This window comes from Vanessa tameamea, chromosome 12, assembly GCF_037043105.1.
Source record: "Vanessa tameamea isolate UH-Manoa-2023 chromosome 12, ilVanTame1 primary haplotype, whole genome shotgun sequence".
In the NCBI taxonomy this organism is placed as follows: Eukaryota; Metazoa; Arthropoda; class Insecta; order Lepidoptera; family Nymphalidae; genus Vanessa; species Vanessa tameamea.
The window spans coordinates 3,635,890-3,657,278 of record NC_087320.1 but is presented as its reverse complement, the minus strand read 5'-3'; the positions used below and the strand labels follow the sequence as shown (position 1 = coordinate 3,657,278).

At 32.0% G+C, this 21,389-nt stretch overlaps 3 protein-coding genes across 3 annotated transcripts; 1 reads left to right on the top strand and 2 right to left on the bottom strand.

Annotated features, from left to right (window-relative positions):
- Positions 1–274: 274 nt before the first annotated feature.
- LOC113392967 (protein CREG1) lies at positions 275–6,236 on the bottom strand. The gene is made up of 6 exons (XM_026629619.2): positions 6,074–6,236; positions 5,554–5,765; positions 4,044–4,198; positions 3,663–3,782; positions 2,426–2,507; positions 275–463 (listed from the first exon to the last, which is right to left on the bottom strand). The coding sequence occupies exons 2-6, from the start codon at positions 5,753–5,755 to the stop codon at positions 294–296; spliced, it is 729 nt and encodes a 242-aa protein (XP_026485404.1). The 5' UTR covers positions 5,756–5,765; positions 6,074–6,236; the 3' UTR covers positions 275–293.
- A 259-nt stretch (positions 6,237–6,495) lies between these two features.
- Positions 6,496–11,687, bottom strand: LOC113392966 (cleavage stimulation factor subunit 2 tau variant). The gene is made up of 10 exons (XM_026629618.2): positions 11,579–11,687; positions 11,235–11,503; positions 10,815–10,940; positions 10,546–10,653; positions 9,947–10,043; positions 9,797–9,850; positions 8,790–8,946; positions 7,165–7,265; positions 6,827–6,909; positions 6,496–6,708 (listed from the first exon to the last, which is right to left on the bottom strand). Exons 1-10 carry the CDS (start codon positions 11,640–11,642, stop codon positions 6,586–6,588), a joined length of 1,182 nt encoding a protein of 393 aa, XP_026485403.1. The 5' UTR covers positions 11,643–11,687; the 3' UTR covers positions 6,496–6,585.
- A 5,746-nt stretch (positions 11,688–17,433) lies between these two features.
- On the top strand, positions 17,434–21,369 carry LOC113392891 (leucine-rich repeat protein soc-2 homolog). The gene has a single exon (XM_026629503.2). The coding sequence runs from the start codon at positions 17,767–17,769 to the stop codon at positions 19,471–19,473; it is 1,707 nt and encodes a 568-aa protein (XP_026485288.1). The 5' UTR covers positions 17,434–17,766; the 3' UTR covers positions 19,474–21,369.
- Positions 21,370–21,389: the final 20 nt, after the last annotated feature.

The window sequence follows — 21,389 nt, the reverse complement described above, 5'->3', positions numbered from 1 at the left end:
AATGTATTAAAGCATTACACTTAATTATGTCGTAAATTATATAGTAATTAGTCAAAATTACTATTCAGCATATAATAGCCTCATTAATTCACAATATTTTAACGGACATATGAAATTAATTCTAAAAGTACAAAAGTTCTAAGTATCTTTATGATAGATACTTCTTAACAAATAAAATTCTCAATTTTTTGTCTTATTACATACAATATATTTTATACATGCAACTTTAGTTCTAAAAAAATATATTTATATATTTGTAATAAAATACCGTTACATACTTCACTGTTTAAATTTTATACATCGTTATCAAATTTATGTAATAATTGGTTGTGATATTGCAACATCTCGGTGCCGGTGTAGTTGTAAGCCAGATAGTCTTTGACTGGTACGTACTTAGCGCCGCCGAACCAGTCAACCATTGCAATTTGCGCTATCTTCATTTTAGCGATGAACCAGTCGTGATCTGTATAAAAATAAAACAAAAACTTGAACTTAACACCTTTAATGCTTTATCGTATCACAATTTAAAAAAATACAAATTGTTATCTTTTGTTCGAAATAAGAATAACAATGATAATATAACTATACTACATACTGGAGTTTTTGGAAGAGTATGAGACGTATATTTTTATTTTTTTTGCTCATAGTTTAAGAGGTATACTACAGGCAGTGACAGGATTTAAAAATTATCCAAGTATAGGCAAGTATATAAAAAATTGAAAGTCCATTTCCAACAATATTTTTTCATTTGAATGACGAGTAAGCTGTTATAGGAAGTAAAATTAAATAACTAAGAAATCAAAACCCGTTTGAAATACATACAGCCCTATGTCAGCTACATTTAACAGCTATTATCGAATCAGATGAAATACGTAAATCTAATGTTTGTCTTTATTCTTCTTCGAATGGAACCTACATAATTACCGCTTGGGTGACAGTGACTAAGGAATCCCTTGGTCTGCTGCGTACACGAAATTATTTATCTCGATTCCAAAAGGACCCAAACACTGCCCTTGGGTTAACCCCAAAACTTGCTTGCATAAAAACCGTAGGTAGTCGTTAATGGTAAGTATACTACCCATATGTCATTGCAAATTACCGCACAGATGTATAGGTATACGTAGCATATATTTACACTGCTGACTCAGCGTTGAAAAACGGATGTGATTAAGCGTATTTTTTTTAAACTGGGCCAGCATTTTAAACTTTTTAATTAAACAAGACTTCACAATAAACAAATAACATAGTGTTGAAAAATACGGACATAGTGAATGTAATTATTGTTTTAGTAACAAGTGCAAAAAATATACAAATGATATTTCAAGTTGCTTATAGTGTTTGACCTTGAAAGTTTTATAGGAAGAGACTAAAGAAAAAAGGTTGTAAGTATTTTAAATTCATGGCAATCAAGTAATATATTTATCCGCATAATATATTTAAATCTATTTTGTGTGAAATATATAATATGAGTACCTCATCAGTCATAAAACACTAAAAACTAGATAAATAGATACTGGCAGGATTCATATGCTAGTTATGCAAAATTTTATGATGATCTATGGAGTACCTACCTAGTTAGTCGTCAAGGGTACCTACCAAACTCGCTATCGCATGGATAGGTACCTTTTTTTAGTTTAAGATACAATACCGGTAACCGCGCTAGGAAACCTGCGCTACGGCTTAGACCGATATAATATATAGGTACTTTTTACTGGTCTGAGTGTTAAGGCTGTCTAATATTTTATAAAAAAAAAATATTAAGATTTTTTTTGTAACAGGTTACCGTTTCATTTATATTAGGATCCTACACATGTAATTTACTAATACATACCCTATATATTGTATGTTCTTAATTTTAATATGTTTAATATTTTGGTTTTCATTTATTAATCATCACAATTACACCGATAAACATATACCTACATAGCTATTTGTTGGCTAAATAATTCAAATTCATGATTATGGTTAAATGATATATAATTATACCGATCCGTTGTTTAGACAGTATTTTAATTTAGGCAATATATTGTCACAATAAAAAGTATGCATAAATACATAAAATAGAAAACTTCAATAATTTAATAATGCAAATATAAATAAACACGATTATTAAGCCATATTTGTATTACTCATGTAATTACTTATCACAAGACAATGTTGACTAGTGAACACACAATAAAACATTTATACATCTCTGTTTTATCCGTACTTACAATTTGTTACATATTAGCAGTTTAACACTTAGGGAATTGCGACTTTTGGGTATAAAAGTGAACTGTATTGTACAAACTTAAAGTCCAAAATGGAATGAGTTGACCTTTATAACGTATATTCAGTTACTCAAGGTATTCGAGTCATGGGTATCGGAAAACGTGAATATCGGAAGTAAAATAAAGTATGTTCTATATTATCAGTTAATACACACCAGTTGGGAAGTTTGCCATCGCCGGATGTCTCTCGAACAAAGCGGCCTTTGCGAATTGGTACTCATTAGTATTCTCTTTGATCTGGAAAGTAAAATGTACAAGACAAATACTCTTTATTTTAATACTACAAAATTTAATTTGCATTGAACAGGATAATAATAATAAAAGCGATCTCTCAATCGGTAAATAATAGGTGTAGAAATGACAATATTAATTAATTAGATACAAAAGTGTTTATAAAAGTCTATCAGAATATTTTTACTATAGAAGAAACGCACACTTTCGAAGGAATGACTCCCAAAACAAATGATGTGTGCACAAAATAATTTTAAACAAACAAATGTAAAGGTATTTTGAAAAAATATAATGCCGAGATGGCCCAGTGGTTAAAACGCGTACATCTTACTCGATGATTGCGGGTTCAAATCTAGGCTAAATATTCATGTGCTTAATTTGTCTTTGTAACTAATCTCGTGCTCGGCGGTGAAGGAAAATATTGTGAAGAAAGCTGCATGTGTCTAATTTTAATAAAATTCTGCCACATGCTGCTGCCACCAAACCGCATTAGAGCAGCGTCATGGAATAAACCTCAAAAAGTGGGGGATGTCTTAGCCCAGCAGTGAATCGTTTACAGGCTGTACAAGTACTACTGCATAAAAAAATATCACCTTTCATAATGCCCACTATTGAAATTTTCTAGTACCTAAACTTTGTCAAATTTATAATAATAGGCATTACAATAAATTTATCAATTGTTATTATTAAGATAAAACAGATAACGGAGACGTGAGACAGTTAACGTAAGGGTAATCTTATAATGTCAATAATTACAGAGATAAGTCGAGCGCAATTTTTTTTAAAGTGATTTATTTTATTTAATATAATATAAATACATCTTTAACCTCGATGAAAAAAGTAATCGTTGCTGTTTTTTTTCATTTCCTATATAGGTTCATCAATGAGATGACAGTATTTTGAAGTAGTTACGGTTATCGTCTTTGTCGTAATATATTTAACGTGCTGATAAACTAATATTGTATTAAGTATAACTGGAGAGCTTTGCAAACATTCGTAAGTTAAACATACCATTCTAAAGTGATATCGAGTCTTGACTTGTCCTCATATACAAAGCGTTGACACAAAACAAAAGTATACTACTCGTATATCATATTAATAAAATAGAAACATATAGAAAGTCAATAAATTCATTTTATTATTAGAGTATTATATTCTCACCTTCTTCATCTTCCCGGAAAGCATAAGTCTTGTACATCTGGGATCTTCTGGGTCATACTTCTGGTTCTCGCAATATCTCGTCTGCTCTAACGACACTAATATCGTGGCGCGGGTATTTTTCTGCAAATATTATTTTAATTTGAAACCAATATAAAAATAATAATTGACCTTTGAAGTAAGACTATTACGCTTTAAATATATATAACATTTAACAAAATAAATTACGTTCAAAAAAATATCAAAAGAGTATTTTATTATTATTGTGATTATTAAAGCTATATTGTTCGTAAGGTTTAATGTTAAATGTGAAAAAAGTTAAATTCTAATTTCGATATTTTGTACTTATATAATTTGGACGTTAGTCAGTTTGTATCAATGTACCGATAAATCTCGCGCTGTGAAATCCAAAGGTGACATATAAAAGTATGGTATCCCAGTTGAATTTGCCATCGACCCGTCTACAACGGATTTTACGTTTGAAAATGGAAATCCTTCGATGGCGGGTAAAGTTGAAATAGTTGCTATGGATGCCCAGTCTGTAGAACAAAAGGAAAAGATTTTTCATCAGAACGATTGAATGATATGTTGCCATTTTATACAGACCGTGAAACGGTCACGGATATTTTGCGTAAATTTATTATAAAATTAATTACGTAGGCTTTTTTCATTCTTTAACCAGTTTTCGCTAATTAAGTTATCTTTCAGCCTGAAACAAATCCACCGATATTTTAAAGTGCTTAATTTTTGTTTATTTAATATCGTAGTTGGTAGTGAAGGAAATTATAGTGAGATAACCTGCATGGGCCGACTATAATTCTTCTACACATAAATCCAACAAGCATTAGAACAGGTAGAATACGTCTCGTCTCGTCAAGCGTCTCCTTAACAGACAGGGACAGAGGCTTTCTCTTTCGCTTTGCCTATACTTTACTATCAAAATACAATATTTAAGATCATATAAAAATAATATTTATTAATACTAAGCTATTATCGAGTTAATTACTAAAGTATCAAGGATGTTACGTTCGTTGTTAACCTTTGTTCCTCGACCTTATTGCCGGAATTGATATTTTCCATATGCAATAGAAAACTATTCTTCAAGTAAATAAAGCTTTAGTCTAATCATTTGCGAACAAAAATACTAAAATAATATGTGGGTGCGTTTTAAAAATGTCATCGAAATTTAACTAAATTAGCTCAAAGACAGTGAGAGAGTCTGATAGTCCGAAATGTATCAATGTTCTAATAGTTCTGGGAAGGTTTGGAGGTTGTTCCACACCGGTCCATAATGAGTTGGTGGGTACACATGATTTGTTCGCGGTGGTTTCCTTCAACTCCGAGCACGCGGTGAATTATAATCACATGAAAATTCAGTTGCACTTGTCATGGTTTGAACCCAACATTCTCGGTTAATATTCACGTCTTCTAGACAATGGGCTATTTCATCTCATAATTGTTCCTACTGAATATAAGCTGGCAAAGATAATAAATAAAACTATTATTCACTGTTTAATTTATATTTTTTACATTCTGTAAATAGAATGATTAATACCTTTTTACACGTGAGACCTAATTTTCCAAGGTAGTATATTAACCTCTTATTAATTGTTCAGTAAAGTAACAGACGTAAGTGTTTATATGTGTATTTATTTCGAAATGTTGTAAATTATCTATAATTAAGTTAATCAATAATTCATAACGAATGAAATATTTTGACATTTAATAAATAGATAATAAAATTATTTAAATACCTTATAGGGACGATTATAGTGCCCAAAATGGGAAAGGAATCAGGATCAATAACAATATATTTTAAATTCTGATATCCATAATCTAAACTATTCCATTAAGCTATTTACATTTCCAAAAATAAAATGAAATTTATTCTTACCACAGTTATGTAAAACATATCTCGCCATAGCTACTAGCTTAGTATGATCTGGCGGGCTCGGCCCTTTGTGATGAGATTTTCGGGTCCCTATTTCATTTCCGTCGTCTTTGTGAACCCACTCATTCCGTTGTTTCTCTTGATAATATTTAGTTTCACCGTATATACAAATAACACTTAAACATATAAATAGTTGCTTCCACATTGTTTTGGATCTAGGAAAAAATATATAGGTACATAGTTATTTAAGCATTAATACTTATTTAATTCGTTTTTTATGGCAATCGTGTTGATAGTTCATTATTATTTTTTCTTTATGTGTAGAAAAGCTAAGTATAGATTTATTTCAATTTATGTTAAAAATTTAGGTGGTTTAAATGCTATTATACAACTCAATTTATTTTTATAGAATAAATCAATTATAATAGCGTGATTAGTAAAATATAAAGCATGTACATCATATTATTTCGTTATTCAGACAATATATTTTATATTAAATTACTTATAATAAAAAGACACTTACATTTTAATAATGTATAAAAAAATTACTGTCCAGATATTTTTAGTAATTCACAAAACGCGCTCCACTCTCAAGCAAAACGGAAATGCGCGAGCGCGCCAAACGACTAAATGACGCAGTAGTAATTGAAAAGTTGTGAACTTCAGCTGATCAACATCGACAATAATGCTCAATTCCAATATTAAATATCATGACATAAAGCAAAGTTGCCATAATAATAAAACATTTAATGTTGCCATATAAAAATATGTTGTCTATGTTTGGTTTAATCAATACTGACAAATCGAAGATGTAACAATGTTTTTAATTAATTTCAATTTAGAGTTTCATTTCTATAACTCATGCGGATTATGCAAAATTAAATAATATTATGTAATTATTTTGTCGTACGTGAGGTACAAGTTGAATGATGTAACAAAAATCAGTTATTAATTTAAAAGTTTATTATCATTACATTGTCAAAATTTATTTCTCAGTAAATTACATGAGCATAAACGAGTATGAGATGCGGAGTACTAGCGCTGTTGAGTACTTTTTGCGATTTGTTCCTTGAGCATGAGAATACTGGCACGCTGCTCTGGTGGCAGTAGTGCGATTTGTTCATCAGACAATTGCAATACTTGCATGATCAGTGCAGCCTGTAAATTAAAAAAAAATCACAAAATATTATTTTTCTATTTCCTGTTTACAAATAGTTAACATGACAGTTTTAATTAATTTAATTATTTCAAGTAACTATCTCTTTCTTAAACTTACTTTTTCTTGATCCGAGGCCCCAGATGGGATTCCTTGAATGGTCCTGGCTTGAGCCATGCTTGGCATACCGGGTGGCATTTGTTCTAAATAAAATAAAAAAGGTATTTTTATCATACAATAATAAATATTTCTATGACTTCTTTTACAATTACGATGTCTTAGACGACAATGACCCAAAATTTTAAGTTTTAACTTTTCAGAAAAGTTATTAATGTATAATTTTAATGCTGTTGATCTTTTGTAGAATCTCGATTGATATAAAAATAATGTATAAAAATTATATATTTTTGTTAATAAAATTCAATGATTTTGAAAAAACAAGACAGTATAGAACTCACGTTGTGGCATCTTCGATTGTGTGCGTGGATCGTTAGAACGCACACGCGGGTCAGAATTGAATGGTTGCATATTGGCGAGACGAGGATCACGTGGAAATGAGCTGGTAAAATAAAAATAAATTAAATAATTATTAATTAAATAATAATTGTTTAGTAAAACACACAGCTAAAACTTAAATAAAAAACGACAATACATGACATACAGATACATTCGAAAACAACAGAATGACATGCAAAGGAAGTTCATAATATCTGTACCAAGGCAAAAGACATTTTACTGTTAATTTAAGATAAGTCTAAAAGACCTTTTCTTATACAAGAAAGTAAAAGATAATAATTCAAAAGCTTTTTATTAAAATTTTACTATAGCCCAAACAAAGTACAATTTTCACATTATGATCTTTCTAATAAAACGTCTTTTAAAAGAATACTAATACACCAATTATAAATAAACATCTAGAAGCACATGAAACGGATGAATAATATCCAAATATAAAAGAAAAGCAATAAAAATAATTCATAGTAAATTGAACGTTAACTTATTTAAAATCTCTAAATTAATTTGACAGGACTAAAAATATATTATATGTTCATTTTAAGAAGGTAAACAAGCAAATGGGCCACATAATGGTCACATTGCTCTACTTATACTGGCCCTGTAACAAGAACAAAAAAGATTTTACAGCATAATGCACTCCAACCACGAGATCTAAGTTGTTATCTCCCTTGTTTTAACATTGATTCACACATCCTTTAAACGTAAAATTTGTTATACCGATAGTAAACACAATTTTCAAGTTTTAAGCGAAACAATAGAAAGTCTTTTATTCCTGTCAAATAATGTAAATCATGATGTACAACCAAGTCAACACCCATAAACATTAAAACTATTTCGGCTTATGTTTAAACCAAATAATATTCCACACAATGAAAAAACATGAGATTTAAAAAATACGACTTACTTTTCTTGTACCTCCGTTGTTTGGGCAGGTCTTCAAAATTTAAATGACAAAAAATCATTTAATGATTCATAAAATATGATGTCATTTTAACAAAAGAGCTTTATTTATTTTATTTAAGAATTATATTAATTGTTAAACATTAACATGGCTGTGTTACTATTACTGTTTGATTGTATCATATGCCTATCTGGCTGACTTAAAGCTCATTTGATTGCAACTAACACCTTATCAAAGTCAAAATGCTAAGATGAATTAAAAAAAAATTATTCACTCTATAATTGGCACCCTTTAAGATTTTGTATTTCTATTAATACTAAACACCATGTTTTTGGGTAGGTACTTTTTTATTTTATCGTATGTATGTATTTTATCTATGTAAGCAATTGTAAATGTAATAAAAAAATAAATAGGCATCATTTTAATATGTGTATATTAAGCGTCAACATTTTCTTCTGAGTATTGAAAAAAAAAATGGGACAATTTCGATCACAGACGATATCATAAAATTATATTACTAATAAGTGTCTTAAGTTGCAACCAATTTCAATTTCTTTTTTAAATTAAATGTCGTTAGATTTTGGTTAGTTTGCACATTATTATCAATACAACAATTATAAATTGCAAACGATCAATTTAACAATAATGTAATAATGAGGTACGTACGTATCCTGGGCGGGGGGGTGCGACGTGGGCGGCGGGACGGGGTGCGGCATGGGCGGCAAGCTGCGCATGTCTTGGTCCAACAGGGGAGCTGGCGCACGCGTACTGCGCAGATCCACGTCCATGCCGCCCATTGATTGCATCTGCATCGGTGGACGAGCTAAGTAATATAAAGATTAAATTATCAGGTATACTGAAAGGACGCTTTGACTTTTGACCACATACATATCATCCTGACCGATTTCAGCAACGGCGGCCAACCTCAAGGGAGAACAGCCAATTACGAAGGATATATACTATAGAGCATAAATGTGTGAGCAAATACATGTGCACTGTCATAATCCGATGGGATTCGAATCCGTGCTTTCCAATGCACTTTTACTGAGAAATTACATAGAAAAAACCTGGTTCCAGTCACGAGGCACTCCACAAAAACACGTCGTGGTTATACCTATTATTATCTTGCGACTTGACAATATAATATTGATTTTAGTTTGTGAAAATATTTTAATTGGACCTAACTTAATATCCAACACTAGAAATATTTGTAATTAATAATTACAGAACCGCATCCCAGCAATATTATTATTATTGATAGCAAAAACGACCAGTTAAGTTTAGAAAGTGTTTCTTGTGATAAGATATTAATAAAAAGTTTATTTTAATTGAACATGCTAATCTCACGAACTACCTATTTTGCATTAGATTCCTTTTAAGTGGTATAGCTATAGCATATAAAGTTTCTACACTATGCCCTAAAGAGCGAAAAAATAACCATAATTGTCAACTAACAAGTAACTAAGCTTATCTTACACAGAAATAGACACTTTTTTGCATAATCACTGCATTGCATAAATGTGCTTATTAATATTATGAACTTAATATAATTAAGTATTTAAAAGAAACAACTGCTTTCACTATCATTTTTAAATTAGTGGACTGCATATTTTCTTAAAATATAAAACCTTTTTACTAATAAATTAAAATAAATAATAATCAATTTAACTTACGGACATATTGATTCTGAGGTGGTGGGGGATTATTTAACAATGGTGGTTGTTGTGCTGAAATAAAATAAGTTTTAATATTATTAATAACACTCGATAATACTCTTTTTTTACTTAATAAAAGTAATACAATAACATAGTAAAAAAGTTTACCCTGTGATTGACTGGTAGGCATATATGTAGTGGTTGGTGGAGGCTTATCACCTGGTTGCAAAACGGGTGGCACTGGATTACTTGGATGGAGCATGCTCTAAAAAAACAACATTTATATATTACTATTTAATACAAATATATTTGTCTATTGAAGAATAAAATATTATAACAATTCATTAAATAACATTTAATATAAAAAAATATATACAGTAGAATACAGAGATTGCAATGAAATGGCCATTGAATACCCATACCAACAAAAAATACCCATATACCCAATAAAGAGTACCCATACTAATAAAAAAATAATTTCTAAGAAAATTTAGTAGAACACACTTTGCATCAAAAAATAGACAAGATAAGGGAATACAAGTCATCAATGTGTATGTTGGTTTGTCCTACTACAAACATCAAATAGGCTTATGAATAGATAGACAATTTATGTAAAAGCTACTTTTTATTCCATAAAAATAGAGCCTAAAGCTAAGAAAAATTGTAATAACTAATACAACTAAAGGTTAATTATTTTATGTCATATTTATGCTTTTATAATATAAGTGAGCATGGTAATTATCAAATAGGCAGTAGATATTACTTACAACTGCTGTCGCAGGATCAACAATCCTCATTATTACTTGAGCTTGCAACAATGCATAGGCTAGTTGTGGGTTTTGTAACAGCATATTCCTCGCTTCAGTTGGGTTATTCTAGAAACATAATATTACAATAGAAGATTAAAATCAGTAGTTATTTATATTATAATATATTCATAACATTAATAATTTATGGTAACTAAAATATATCATATCAAATAAAAATTCTTCTAAGGTTCTTATTGAACTAAAAAACTTTTAAACTGAAAATTCACCTGAATACATAGTTTCATTTGCTTCATAAGCTCAAACATTTGCTCCGGAGGTAATGTAGCAACTGCTTTACTAATGGCTTCTGGAGCTTTATCTGGGTCAACAGGATCACCATATGGATTTTCAATCTGTAAAAATAATATTTAACATTCATTAAAAGGTATTCAGGTATATCTAGGTAATCAATTAATGCTTAGCCTATACCAACCGCAGTAGAAATAAAGACAAATTAACAACTTTGATTTTGTATTGATACAATATAATTAATTAAGAGTTAAAATAATATTCAGTTATTATGTATAATGTACCAAAGCTAGTAGCGTTTGATAGACTTTTTACCTATACAAGTTTATACTTTATTTTTCATTTAGGTACATTTATTACTAAGGAGATGAAATAATTAAGAGAAATTTTAATATTACCTGAGGTCCTTGCATTAATGCTTGCATTTCCATTCTCGATTTCTCCGTACAAGCATTATCAACTCGAAGTGAACGACCACCAATTTCATATCCATTAAGATTTCTCATAGCGCTAAGAGCTGTTTCCTGATCCTTATATTCACAAAATCCATAACCTTTCGGCTTGCCTGTCTCACGATCAAATACTAGTTTAAACGATAAAACAGGACCGACTTCACTAAATATATCTTTTAATTTCTCCTCCGTGGCTTCGTAAGGAATATTACCCACTGAAAATAACATATTATATCATACCGCTTCTAAATAAATACTAGTACAATACAACACATTAATTGCTACTTTACCAAAAACCGATCTCATGGACTTGTCCATAATACTTTGCTCTTCTTTCTCTTTACTTTTATCCATTTTTAATTACAGTAAATTGCCTTGTTATAAATAAAACAGTACGCTAAACAATTCTTGTCTAGAATAGCTTCAGAGTTCAGGCTTGAAAATTGAAGTATCTTAAAGTTTTTGACTTTGGCACTTGACATTCCGTAATGTTTTTTTTACTATTACTCCTCTTTCAAAAAGCAAAGATACTATATATTACAGCCTTACCGACGTTTCATATAAATAATAGAAATTCAACATAATATTTTAAGTACATTTGATATAACAAATACTAGCTTCTATTAAAATAGTTTCTGGCTTAATATCTGCAATATTACAAAACTTCCATCAGACAATTATATTTTATATGATAAAAGTATAAAGTTTTTATAAAGTTTACATAAGATATCGATATTAATATTATAAATGTGAAAGTGGATGTGTCTGTCTGCTTGTCTGGTGCTCTTCCACATCCAAATCACTGAACCGAATTTGATGAAATTGGGTATTAGCAAGCTTGAACTCCAAGGAAGGACACAGACTAGTTTTTAAGCCTCACACTTGACTACCAATCCCTAAAGCGCGAGCGAAAAGCCACAGGCGAGAAATATTAATTTAATAAAAATTAAGAATTACATTTACCAATACTTTAATTTGAAATATAATCTTGAGAGCAACTAGGAAGTCTGGACTCTCTTTTTGATCTACGCATAGTTTTTAGTTTAGATTTTCTTCAGTCAGTTGCTCTTCGATAAATTCGTATGCAAAGCTTCATGGGTGTAGATAAACTATTAGAATCTGATGTCTAATTATCATCCTTGTTGAATTAGTCTTTGCGTCTTTCAGTATTTCCTTTATTATTATTATTATTAATTATATTTATGGCTTCTGTCAATAGGTTGACAATTCTGCCAGTGTCAGGGTTGAAAAATACACGTGGATGCTTGAAACAGCACTTTTTCGTTCTGGCAAATGACTGTAGCACGATCTAAAACAAATAGGACATCACAATATAATATACCAACACCAACACCCACTAAGATACAAAATAATAAAACTACCTACATAAATATACTTATTATATAAATAATATATACTTAAACTTACTCAAAGTTTAATGTTATATCTTTTAATATACTTAAATAAAATAGTTATAATAGAGATCTCTGAAGAAGACAAAATACAGGACATGTTGAAAGGGCGAGGGATAGTAGGAGGAAGAACATCATACAGTGAAACAGGAAATCTGGTGCAATCAAAAAAAATATGTTCAACGGTACCCTCATCAAGGCCACATTCACATAAAGAGTGGTTCCGAACCCTGATCCTTGATAAAAAATGAGGGCTGCAGTTATGGCCAAGACGCAACCGAATTATTGTCGAAGTAGAAAACTTAGAGCAGTTACGAAAATCAAAAAACCAGGGTTTTAATGGAATATCAGGTTGCAAACTGCCATGCTATGCCATGCCATGCATGCCAAAGGTAAATTTTCCTTTTACATGACGAGTACAGTTCCATACATCATACCAGCGCTTATTCAAATCAATTTTAGCGACAGAACGTAAATCTTGGGCAAAACAGTTAGCATAAGTCTCCGTACCATTGCGAATAGACCAGGAATGGTGTCCAGGAATCCATGCAAGGGCTACCTCAATTCCAGCAGAGTGACACTTAAAAAGAAGTTCCCGAGTTTTGAGGTTGATTGGGTGAACATCTGTAGAACGTAAGGGAAATTTTAAAATATCCTCTAAACAACTGCGACTATCAGTAATAATTATGGTTTTATTAAGGTTGTGGGATTCTATCAGGGATACAGCTTCATAAATAGCTATTGTTTCTCCAGAAAAAAACAGATATCCTGGGAGAGCATTTAAAACTAAGAGTCAGCTTCATATCAGGAACCCATACCGCTGAACCCACAGGATCATCTGATAGCTTAGAGGCGTCTGTTAACATAGTTCGCCACCCGGGAAACTGCTCATTTAAGAGTTGGCTCCAGGATCTTCTTTATTAATACCAAAATATGTAATTACATTGGGCCTAAAAACAAGTGCATCAAAAGGGACAGCAAACAAAGGATTACCAGGAAATTGAAAAAGAGGAGATGCTGCAATAAATTTTTCATAACTTTTGAAAAGGCAAGGAGCTTCTTTATGAGTCCAATTAGTTGAAGATGGAATAAAATTTGAAAGGTGACAAAGAGAAGTAAGTAATGGGTGGCAAGAATTTTGAACAGCTTTGTAAAGAAATCTATCACAAAGATATTGTCTACGAAGAAATAAGGGAGGATCCAGACATTCTACTTGGAGAGCTTTTATGGGGGAGAACTTCATGGCACCACAAATGATGCGGAGACATTTAGCTTAAATTTTGTCCAAATCGGCTAAAGCAGATTTATTACACGGTTCAAGCAAGAATGACCCGTAATCAAAATGACTCCGAATGGCGTTATAAAGGAGTTTCTGAGTGTAGGGATGAGCATCCCATCACACACCTGAAAGAGACCTCAAAACATTTACCCCAAGCTCACATTTATCCTTAATGTAATTAAGGTGGACCGTGCCAGTCATACGAGAGTCAAAATATAACCCCAAAAATTTTACAGTATTTTTTACTAGAATGGTCTCATTTTCCAGAACAATATCAACATCCGGTATCAATCTTCTTCTGGAACACACCACTGCAGAGCTTTTAGGTCCACACAGAGATAAGCCATGATCCTCTAGCCAGATATAAAGATTTTGTATAGCAGAATTAAGGCGAAGAGCAATCTTCAATAGATTCTGAGGCATAATATAGGGCTATATCGTCTGCGTATTGTAATATGTTACAATCGGATGAACAAGAAGAGTCAAGTTCAGAAGTATATAAACTATAGAGAATGGGACTTAAAACCGAACCCTGTGGTAACCCCTTCCATACTATTCTTGGGGATGCATAGTACCTTGGACTCGAACAGAAATATAACGTTGCATGAAAAGGTTACATATGATATTAATCATCCTCGCGGAAAGACTCAGCTGGAGCATTTTCTGCCTGAGTAGCGGGAGGAGAACATTATCATAGGCTGAAGTGACGTCAAGAAAGACACCAACAAGATGGTGTCCCCTTGAGAGGGCCATGCGAATTTTCGAAGAGAACACGCTCAGGCTGTCTATCGTACCCATACCTTTTCTAAATCCAAACTGCGATTTTCGCAAGATATTCCTGCTTTCAAGAATCCATTCCAATCTATTTTTTATTAGGTGTTCCATAATTTTGGCCAGAACTGACGATAAGGCAATAGGACGATAGGAGGAGGGATCTTTAGGATCTTTATGGGGTTTGAGGATAGGAATGATGATTTGATGTTTCCATGACTCAGGAACAAACCCAGTTTCATAAATTTTGTTAAGAATAGAGAGTAAAATTAATTTTGAACAGTCAGAACATTTCTTTAAAAAGGAGTAAGGAATACCATCAATACCAGGGGAGGAGACGTGAAGATTGTTTAAAACAGAGCAAAGCTCATCAAATGTAAAAGGATCATCCATTAGATCATAGGAAGGAGGAGAAGGGGAAGATGAAGGAAAACAATTTTCAGGAGGAACAAAAGGTGGAGCCAGTCTATCCAAAAAATCATAGAGCCAGACAAAAGGATTTTGTCCTAATTCTAATATATATAGAATTAGGAGAAGGAATATAAATTGACACGAAGGTTGTATTTATAGCCCTGACGGCTACAATATTGAAAGATGGAGAATGCGGAGGGAGAGGAATCAATGAATAGATAAGGGAATGTTTAAGAAGAAGGGCACTTCCATCCCATCCACTAACATGATCATCGCGGAGACATGAATATCCAGGAACCCGAAAACGTGAACCCGGCTTTAACCATGTCTCCGAGATGACCAAAATATGAGGATGGTAGGAGATAACTAGAGAGATAATTTCATGTTTTTTATGCCTAATGCTCTTGCAATTCCATTGGAGAATTGTCGCCATTTTTATTAAAAGAATTACGAGTGAACTGGTTTAGTTTTTCAGTGACAGTGTACGGTAAACTGATAGTATGCTTGGATAATTCAGGATTTTGTCTAGGATGATTATCTGAAGTTATAAGAGCACAGCCATTAGGCTGGGAAGATTTTGGAGAACTAACTAGGGCAGAGTGAGATTCTTTGTCGAATCCCTTACTAAGGGGAGGGCGAGGTCGTTGGTGGAGAAGTACAGTTTTCCGTTGGGATGAAACAGGAGGGATTAAAGGGCTGGAGATTTCGTAAATTGGAGTGAGAGGGCTCATCGTAGGGCGAGTGGGAGTGGACATAGAGTTGGGAGGAGAGCATGCGGAGTCAGCAAAAGAGCGACGGGTAGGGCGAAAACGGAGAGCAGCTTCAGAGTATGGGATATTTTCCTCTGACATCACAATTTTAATTTGTTTCTGTCTCATATGTTATGGGCAATTGGGGTCAAAAGCCAGATGTGGACCTGAGCAGGACAGACATGTAGCCTCACTACGGGGTACTTGACAGGAACGTCCATGATGAGGTTGAGCACACATAAAGCACCTTGGTTTGGATCTGCATTTATATTGAGTGTGCCCAAAGCGACAGCAATTATTATGGATAGTGGGAGGGGAGTAAAGGGTTACTGGAAGTGAAGTGTAGCAACAAAAGATTCTCTCAGGCAAGGTTTGACCTAAAAATGTCACAACAACTGTTTGAGTAGGTAACCACTCAGTTTTACCATCAATGACAGATTTACGGTTCAGCCTTCTTGCTTTTATAGCCCGGCAACCAGGGGTGTAGCATTCGATACTACTAAGGAACTCCTCCATAGACCAGTCGATGGGGATTTGCTTCACAATACCCATTGGGGTAATGTCAAAAGCTGGGATAATTATTTTATAATTAAGCTCCTGGAACAATGGACTGTCAATGAAATCATAAGCAGAAGAAGGATTCTCAAATTCAACAACAACACCGTTGCGTCCTGCTGATTTAATTCCTCCCTTGAGAACACCAGAGACCTTGCTTCTGTAAATAATTTGAGCAAATTTAAGTAATCTAATTGTATAACCAGCTGATGGGTCGGGTTCCACTCGTGAGGCGTGGACAATAATAGGGCCTTGATCGGAGTCGTTATACTTCAATTTAGTACCAGTAAATTCGAGGAGTGGGAATGTGTGCTGAATTGAAGCGCTAGGAGGAGAGGAAGCATCCCGTTCGTTTAGAATACTCTCTGCAGCGGTTTGAGAGCGTTTGGCAGCCTTCAAGACTTTTTTGGAGTCTTCTCCAATTATAATATCAGTAGACATCATAAAATTATGACTTTAGAGTCACCTCCGCCCCCATCCGAGGGCTCCTCAGATTCCATCACCAACTACTAAATTATTAAAGAAACACTTACCTCACAACAAGTAATACACAAGAAACAACGCAGGACAACACAAATATTAGTGAAACTAAGCGATATTAGTACAAAAAACCTAATTTAGAAATCGCGCACGTGAAGCAAACAATACCACCGACAGCCTCAAAAAACAATCTATTATCATTCGGTATTTCCTTTAAAGCTTATATTGGGTAATTTGACTCGTAGCTATATAACGACTATACATATCTATTTATATAATTTATTTTTTATTCTTGGAAGACGTAACCAATGCTTTTCGCGATCGTAGGGTATGAATAATGGCATACTTATTGTTTATATTACGTTTGTAAGAAAAAGATTATTTAAACACTTATATAATAATATTTTTTGAAGATATATGCACACAAGGACCGACGGGAAAATAAATTAAATTATTACATCGTGTTTGTATAAGAGCCATAAGAATGACAATTTTTATCTGTGGAAATTTTGCGATGTAAAATCATTAAATGCGTTTTATTGAAGCTTTAACTATTAAATTGAATACATTTTAAATTATTTCAAGTGAACATATTTATAGCAAAAATTTAAAGGCTCTCTGTGATTCCAACTATTTATTTGAATGAAAAACTCTTTGTTTAAAATTGTCATTCTGTGAAAGACATTTCTCAAAATAGGTATTGATTGTTTTTCGTAGAAGTTTAGCGATAAAAAAAAATTGTAATGGTTTACTATTAATTAAAATTTTAAATCATACCACTGGAAATTTGTGTAGCAATCAGATACTGTGTAAACTGCGGAATGAATCTTGACAATTCTTCAAGAGAAAACTCGGAATCATTAGATACAGTACCGATTACAGTAAGTCCGAGAGAAAAATATCACGGTATGAGGGAAAAAAAGTTATCTGCGGCTTCTTTAACAAACACAGAGGGAGCACGGCCCAAGGTTGTTACTGTGAAACATCCAGAATCAAACAAACCTAAACCCACAGCCCGAAAAAATAAACCAATTCAGGCAGATCTTGATGTTATTAAGGAATTCATTAGATGTCGGGATGAAGGCGTGAAAAGGCTAGATTTGAGCAAATCTTCTATAACATCATTACCTCCAAATGTAAGAGATTTGACACATCTAGTAGAATTTTATTTGTATGGAAATAAGTTAGTGGCCCTTCCTGCAGAGTTTGGTTGTTTAACTAACCTACAGACATTAGCTCTGAATGAAAATTCTCTTACAAGTTTACCAGATTCACTAGCTAATTTGAGATGTCTGAAAGTGTTGGATTTGCGACATAATAAATTGAGTGATATACCTGAAGTTGTTTATAAATTGACATCATTGACTACACTCTTTTTAAGATTCAATAGAATTAGAGTAGTTGGAGATGGTATTGCTAATCTAACAAACCTAACTATGTTGAGTTTAAGAGAAAATAAAATTAAAGAATTGTCTTCAGGAATTGGAAAATTGGTAAACTTGGTTACTTTTGATGTTTCTCATAATCATTTGGAGCATTTACCTCAGGAAATCGGAAACTGTGTTAATTTGTCCACATTAGATCTCCAGCATAATGATTTGTTAGACATTCCTGAAACAATTGGAAATCTTCAAGCATTGAATCGCATTGGTCTCCGATATAACAGGCTCAATGCAATACCTGCTTCACTGAGCAATTGCAAGCACATGGATGAATTTAATGTCGAAGGAAACTCAATATCTCAATTACCTGAAGGTCTTCTATGTAGTTTGACAGAGCTCACTAGTTTGACATTATCTCGAAATTCTTTCATGAGTTACCCAAGTGGTGGACCAGCACAGTTCACTAGTGTATCTTCAATAAACCTTGAACACAACCAGATAGACAAAATACCTTATGGGATTTTTTCAAGGGCTAGAAACTTAACTAAATTGAATATGAAAGAGAATTTGCTTTCATCCTTACCACTGGATATTGGGACATGGGTGAATATGGTAGAGCTCAATTTAGGTACTAACCAATTGGTTAAACTGCCAGATGATATTCAAAGTTTAGTGAACTTAGAAGTACTAACATTATCAAACAATCTGCTAAAACGCATTCCACCTAGTATTGGGAATTTGAGAAAACTTCGAGTATTGGATTTGGAAGAAAACAAAATTGAAGTGCTACCTAATGAAATTGGATTTCTACAAGAATTAAAGAAGTTAGTAGTGCAGTCTAATCAACTGATATCACTGCCCCGATCAATTGGTCATTTGGTAAACTTAACATATTTAAGTGTAGGTGAAAATAACTTGCAGTATTTGCCTGAGGAAATTGGCACACTTGAGAATCTGGAGTCATTATATCTTAATGATAATCCAAATTTGTGCAATCTTCCATTTGAGCTGGCATTGTGTGTTAGCTTGCAGATTATGAGCATTGAAAATTGCCCCTTGACATCACTGCCTCCGGAAGTTGTTTCATCAGGGCCCTCTTTGGTAATCCAATACCTTAAATCACAAGGACCCTACAGAGCCATGTGATATGAGGTTGAAGATTATCAACCTGCTTTACCAGGAAATGATAATATTTAAATAAAAACTGATATAATTTTACAAATATTAGATCCTTGAATTCATTTGTATTTGAATTTATAATTTTTATTGTTGTACTCAAAACAATTGTTCAATATAGTATGACATCTTTGGAGCACAAAAAATGCAACTTTTTTTATAATAAATGAAACAACTTTCTTTCAGGAAGGTTGTTTTAAATCATTATCCTATTTCATACCATAGCTTAATATTTACTAGAATGATTGATTGCCGATGTTACTGTATATAATGTATATGCACAAGCTGTAGGTTAGTTTATCTATCTACAATCTTCTAAGAAATATTTGCATGTTTGCATTATAAGTTATATCAAATGATGTTAAATAGAAGCCAAATTACAAATGACATACATATGGTATGCTAATTATATTTTCATATGTCTATAATAAGCTTGTTACTTTACGATATTTGTAAAATATCTGACGCTTTGTAATACTGTTTATAATAAATTGTTTAATAATTATAAATGTGTTATAAAAATCTTGTAGTTCAAGGTTTCATGGCTCTCTAATGTGGTCTAACAAAACTCTTTTAAACTAGAATTGTAGGTATTTTGTAATGAACAGTTGAAAAGAAAAAAATTGTTATGAACAAATGTTTACTGTGTTTTCTTAAATATTTTAATAATGTCTGCGAAAAAAAACAAATGTATTGACAACTTACTAATATGAACCATAATGCCAATGTTTGTAATATCAAGATGAATAGATCTCAAAATGTTGGTCAGTATTCAACATCACTCCTTTAGTATTAATAATAAATTAATTTATACTTTTGATGTACTGTAATATTTATATTACTATAAAATTATGCAATATAATTTTCAAAGTAGTTCTGTTTCAATATCTACTAATGCCTATTATAGGTGTAATAAATAATAGGCTGTGTAGATTTCTATTTATGATTACTTTTTCTAAGTAGGAATAATGTGACATTTAAGTTAGATTTTAGGTATGTGTTATTTATGAATGTAGTATTAAAATATTGCATTTAACTATTGCTCCTGAAAATATTCATAATTTGACATATAATTGAATGAAACCACCATAGTTGTTTATAACTTTCTACTTACCTATACTGTGTTTCAGGTTTTGTGTAAATAATATGAAGAGTTGACATAAGGGGACTAGTCATTTTGGTCACATTAGTTAAGAGTGATGCCTGACTATTATCAAATTATAGGGCACACATTTACATATTGAATATGTCATCACATTTAACATATAATGCCAATTGTCTTCTTTATAAAAGGATCACAAAAACAATGAAATGCTTGTAGCAATGATGACATTATGTGAATTGGTACTAGCGTTTGCTTTTAAGTTATTTTATTTATTTTACAAGAATGATTATTAATTTCTGTTGGATTATCACATGAAAAATGAGTAAAATTGTATGAGGAAAGAATTTACAAACAAAAGGGCAATTTAATGAATCAATCTTTCGAATTAGAAAGCTCTATATATATTATTTGAATACTGTATTTTATTGGTGTAATAAATAGTATATGTTATAACACTGTTAATGTTAAGGACAAAAACAGTGTAGTGATAAATAAAATATAAAATAGTATTTAAGTCTGCCATTGTGTGAACATTTTCCTTATAAATGTTTTTGTCTGAATGTTAGAAATTTAAATTGGCATTTATTGTTATATAAATTTAAAATATATAAAGTTTTAAATGTCCACGTAAAAGTCCACAATAATTATACAATTTATGTGTTACTTGGTGTTAAAACAACAGTTATATCTAAAATCAATGTGTATGACTATAATGTTTTAATGAAAAATTGTGGTATATGAAATAAATTACATAATCAATGGTGGTGGTGTTTATTTCTTG